This window comes from Amphiura filiformis, chromosome 9, assembly GCF_039555335.1.
Source record: "Amphiura filiformis chromosome 9, Afil_fr2py, whole genome shotgun sequence".
In the NCBI taxonomy this organism is placed as follows: domain Eukaryota; kingdom Metazoa; phylum Echinodermata; class Ophiuroidea; order Amphilepidida; family Amphiuridae; genus Amphiura; species Amphiura filiformis.
The window spans coordinates 45,979,658-45,985,326 of record NC_092636.1 but is presented as its reverse complement, the minus strand read 5'-3'; the positions used below and the strand labels follow the sequence as shown (position 1 = coordinate 45,985,326).

Below are 5,669 nucleotides of genomic sequence, written 5' to 3'. Positions count from 1 at the left end.
GATTCGGCATTATTCTTTTTCTGCTAGAACGGGTTCTAAAATTAAATGCGATCATATCAACTAGAAAATAACAGCATGCTGGATCGATCATTTTGCTGATACTATTACAGCATTTTATCTAGCTTGTCTAAGATATGGCAATTCTACAACAATTCAAAATGGATGTTTCTCCAATGAACAAACCATAAATGGACTTTGTGTGAGGTCTTCATTTCGGTGTGAAAAGGTGCAAAGGTGCAATCATTCTGCATATGACATGAAAAAGTACAATCCAATTTGTAAACTTGGTTGGTATATTTTCTCCAATTGCATTATGGAAGATGTAATCGTTTTATTTATACCCTGTCAAACTTCATTTGTGAAGATAACTTTCGCTAGGCTTCGCGCGCATGATACATTTACTTGTTATGTAATTTTATTTGTTTAAATTAAATTCGAATCTAATAATGGCCCCTAACTTACTTTGCTGTGTTGGCATCGGTATATCCGGCACTTCGGATTTTCTACATTCATGACGACGAACAAGACCTTTATAACACGGATTACATGCATGCGGTGTCAAAACGAAAACCATGTTAATTTCAAAAGGCTGACATAATTTGAAAATAAAACTAGGTGAATGTATGAAAAAATGGGTGAATATTTTATTTCAGAAACATTCGTTAACTTAATTAAGAAAGAATCCACTGCGTGAATAAAATATATTTGAAATAAATAACTTTATTCAATAAAGCACCAATAAACAGTTTTACTACAGTTTATGCCATGAAGCTATATCCCATTGTAAGATAAAGCTTTTTAAGAGTGTCACAGACAAGTACAACACTATAAATATATTTATTTATATGAGACGTTACATGGAATTAAATGATTCAATTACTGTATCACCTTCTTGTCATCCCTTGTCACTGCATACATCTCACAAATCAGATTGACAATACCGTTTTCGAATTATAAAAACTATAGTTTACACACGTTATTCTGATATACAAGTATGTACAATTTATACTATGATTATACAGATCTGATATGTACACACTCACACATTACCAAAAACAACAACAACATCCCAACGCCCATATACACATACAACATAATATTGCCCCTAGCCTGGTTAGCCTACAATACAATCGGAGACCTGGTTTTGCTTTTCACCGGAGACAGACGTCTTTAGATTTACACAGTTAGTATAACATATAACATAAAATATTATGCGTTGATTTTGTTGATGACAGGCGACCGGGAACTTACTTTAAAATGCATTTTGTGTTTATTCGAAAGATACTTGCATTCGAAAGATACACCCCAAAACACACACACACATGATATCGCTACCAAACTCTGTCCTGGACTATATACAAACGAGGACTTTTGTATTAGTTTATTTTTGCCTTGCCTAACCGGGATCGATATTTTTTAGATTTGGCATGTGATTTTTGTGAGTTTACAATTCAATTGGTGTTTGATCACGGAGTACATTAATACACATGATCGGGGGTATTTGTATCCCAGTTGATCCTACATAACTTAGATTCCGGGACAGCAATTACCTACTCACACATTCACGTACACACCCCGCACAACCACCATTTACTTACACACACCCCGACCTTCCCACAAATGCACACACCCCTACTCACTTTATCGTTAGCATCGCAAAAAAAGGCAAAATCCAAAATATTATGAAATTTTCAAAGACAACTTTCTACTTACGCACCACCTTCACCAAATGTATCGATACCAACATAACAACAACATTCATACCTCTGTAGTATTTTCTCTCTCATATAATCACACTCACACACCTTCAGCATATCACAATGACTTTTAACGTGCATTAAAATAGTGTGATCCACGGTAGCTGATTAGTGTATTTGGTACAAAAGACCAGATTCGTTAGCACTATATTATTTTTCATATATTGCGTTAAACACTGTAAATATAATTATATTCATTATGAACACTAAAAATAAGATTCGTCTTTCGCTCTTAAAGAAGTATTTTGTGATCCTAGCATCATCTTTTTATAATATATTTCAGTAGATCTCTGCGAAAAAAGCTTATTCCAAAAATATCAGTTGATTTCGATTTTGCGTTTGCGAGTTGTGCATGATTGTGTGTATTACACTGCACCATAGACAATTTGTTGTAATTTCGTTCAAATTAATCTGCAATAAATCTTCTGTACATAAACAGTATGTAGCCAGAGATTTCCGGTGTATAAAAATCTCAACTTTTTTGAGAAAAGTGGGGGATGATGCTGTGAATCACTAAATGCTCTTTTAAAGATAAATGCACGTGATTTTAATATGACGATCTATTAAAGACGTCAGGTATCTCACAATTGAAATAAACTAAGGAAAGTGCTTAGTATAAATTATACGAAATATTTAGACCACTTAAGCAAACCCCTTTACAATATTCCGCCGTTACAAGGGCGTACAGATATATTCTCTTTTTTTCCATTTCACATGCCTGTATTCTTTTTATCTATAAATATCGTTTATTCCATTACTTTTCTGGCAATTATTGGAACCGTGACTGTCATTAGGCAAGCTCCAAGCTAACTGTTGTAACGTGAGTCGTTACAATGAGTACTCGCTCAGATTTTTAATCTTTTCCGCGCTGTAACGTTAATTTCATGCAGATTTTAAAATTTTAAGCAATGAAGCCCTATATATTTACAAGAACCACAGTGTTGTTCAAAAACATCTGTGCAATAACGAGTAAAATATGTACTTATAGTGTGGTTATATATAAATGGATTTTGCTAAAATTTCAAAATTGTGTTAATTGTTTGAAAATAGAATATGAAGGTGTGAAAATAGAAAAGAAAAAAGAAACCTGTCAGTTCAACGCACTTTATATTAGTTTTCCAATTTATTGCAACTATTTGCCAAATTTAAATCTGTTAAACCCTTGTGAAATTGAAAATCAGCTTTTTACCAACGTTAGACAAACACATTTTACGCTTGTTGAAATTGAACCACTACGTTTAATTGTTGTAATGCACATTACCCCAATTAATGACAATGATAGTCTATTTAAACATAGACACCTTGACGAGACGAAATAATTACATATCCATTGCAAATGTGTGTATTTTAACACATTTATATACAATGAGTGTGCTATTTGAATTAAATAAATGATTATCATCTTTCTATACTTACGTGTTTATTGTAAACATCTGGCGACAGAATTTGCCTTATATATTAATCCGTATAAACATTTGTATGTGGTATAACATTTAATGAAAACGTTGTAAAATCAATGGTATGCCTTTGGACACGAACAAACATATATATACGGGCAAGATTGGTGTACCTTGGGATTAATAATAAACGGGCAGCTTGTGTATCAATATTGACAGTGTAATTTTAGCTTTGCTACCCTATATTCGGCTGCTGTTGTTTGACTACGCTACTGTCACTATATGCTCCAAAGTGTACACTTCGTTTTTTAAACTTTAATATAGTTTTATCCGAACACAAATGTTTGGAATGTGCAAATTGTTAGTGTTGAAAGGTGATATTGTCCATTTTATCAAGGTTTATCCTCCTATTGTGTAAATCGAACTCCATCCCGGGTTATCCGCTGGGGATTCCGCTATATCAATTGGAATTCACAAGTTCGTTTAACCATAACAATATTGGCAGTCTTTACGTTCTTATGAACAATAATTTCTCCATGAATGATTACACATAATACGTGATTACATGTTTATCCTTGGTTTTAAGCCGCATTTGTTCAAGTTCCGCTGATTAGATCCCATAATAACTTTATGGACCTGAGCTTTCGTAAACCTTCTGCTTGTCATGGAGGCGGTACAGTTAAGCCCCGCGAATTCCCGACAGTATTCGCATGTTCATACGTTCGTGTCATTTGTCTCAGTGGGGCCTGTTGGTTCAAGCGGGATTGCTCCAGTTCTACACGACTCTGGCCCTGAACCCTTTTTTAAACTTCTCTCTAGACAGGAAGCAGGCAGCAACGCCTCACGGAATGCTTGTCGATATCTTCGACACATCACCGAGTATATTATAGGATTTACGACGGAATTAATATAGGATAATAATTGCGATACAAGCAGAATATACATACGGGCGTCTTCATTCTGTATCAAATACTTAGCGAGGTGATTCTCAGTCCTGAAAATTGCAATCATACCGAAGAGTGAGTAAATTTCAAAGGGCGCCAAAAGGCAAAAGAAAACTACTCCATTAACGACTAACATTTTTGCTATCTGATTCCTCATACCAGCGTCTTTACTTTTTGCTACACCATGTTGGCTCATACGGCGGATACATTGGTTAAGACCTCGTATAATTGCAACGTATAGTACAACGTTTAATACAAAAGTAATTAAAAATGGTATTGTCTGTAGTCCATTGGCAAAACTTGAGATCCATTCTAAATGTTGTAGTGGAGAACAATAACGGATGACATTTGGCCACCCTTTGTAAGTGTCTGTCTGCGGCCATTTCATGCAGAAAACTTGCTGATGAGCATTACCTGGTGTTAGCGTGGCTGCCAGGAATCCTGACACAAGCCAGCATAGCCCAATTATTTCCATGGATTTACCTTTGATAAAACTATGTCTTTCTTGTGGCCTGCATACAGCCACAAACCTATCTGCTGAAACAAGGGTGACGAATATTAGAGACGCAAAATAGCCAACGTCTGACAAGAAGTACACTCCGACACACCCAAATTGTCCCAACGACGTCTCATCTCCTAATACTGGAGATCTGGCATATTTCCATATCTTACTGCCAATGGCTGAACCAAGAAATAGTATATCTGCTACAGATAAGCTCACCAGATACCTGTTTGTTATAGTTCGCATATGGGGTATCTTAACCGCAACGTAAATAAATAAACCATTTCCAACTATTCCAAATACAAGTAAAAGCGGCAAAAACAATGTTAAAAGGTACGAGTCAGATTTAGAATATTTGTAATAGTCGGCTTCAGCCTCAGTTATATTGAAAGCGTCCAGGCATTCTGAGTTCATTGGTAAATGCGTGTAGTTGCTACCTGCATTACCGGTGCCAATAGAAGACTTAGCCATATCTAGCTTTGACGGCAGCGATGCTATCATTCCTATGAACACGTAGCACAAAATGAGCCGACTTTAACTCGCGTATGCATTTATACCGTTGGCGTGTATAACTTTGCTAAACGGGGTACACTGAGAGACGTATATTTCGTTGCGCATGCGTAAAATTAATTTACTTCTATGCACTGTCACGACAATATTTCATTGCTGGAAAGGCACAACTACAAAAGGAAAACAATTCTAGTAATTTTGCTTTATTGTGCTGACTAGACAACGGGAAGTCTAAATTTCATTTAAGAACTAAACGGATAGCACTTCAAATAATTCGCATTTAAGTCATTTTTCTATGTATTTTTTTCTATAATTGTATGCTCTAAAGGGATCGGATAGCGACGTTTGCAAAGTATTTTGTGGGACCTGTGAGCAGATCTGGAAATCCAAAGAAATATCCACCCTAACAAAATCGGAATTGTATAAAGTACTGGTGCTTTCTATAGCAACATATGCCTCTGAAGCTTGGACAATCAAAAAACGTGATGAGCAGCGACTTCTGGTATTTGAAATGGCTTGTCTCAGAAAAAAATCCTGGGTGTTACTAGAAGAGACAGGA

At 35.7% G+C, this 5,669-nt stretch overlaps 1 protein-coding gene across 1 annotated transcript; it reads right to left on the bottom strand.

Moving 5' to 3' along the window:
* Positions 1-717: 717 nt before the first annotated feature.
* Positions 718-5,108, bottom strand: LOC140161051 (neuromedin-U receptor 2-like). Its single transcript, XM_072184432.1, has one exon. The coding sequence runs from the start codon at positions 5,099-5,101 to the stop codon at positions 3,869-3,871; it is 1,233 nt and encodes a 410-aa protein (XP_072040533.1). The 5' UTR covers positions 5,102-5,108; the 3' UTR covers positions 718-3,868.
* Positions 5,109-5,669: the final 561 nt, after the last annotated feature.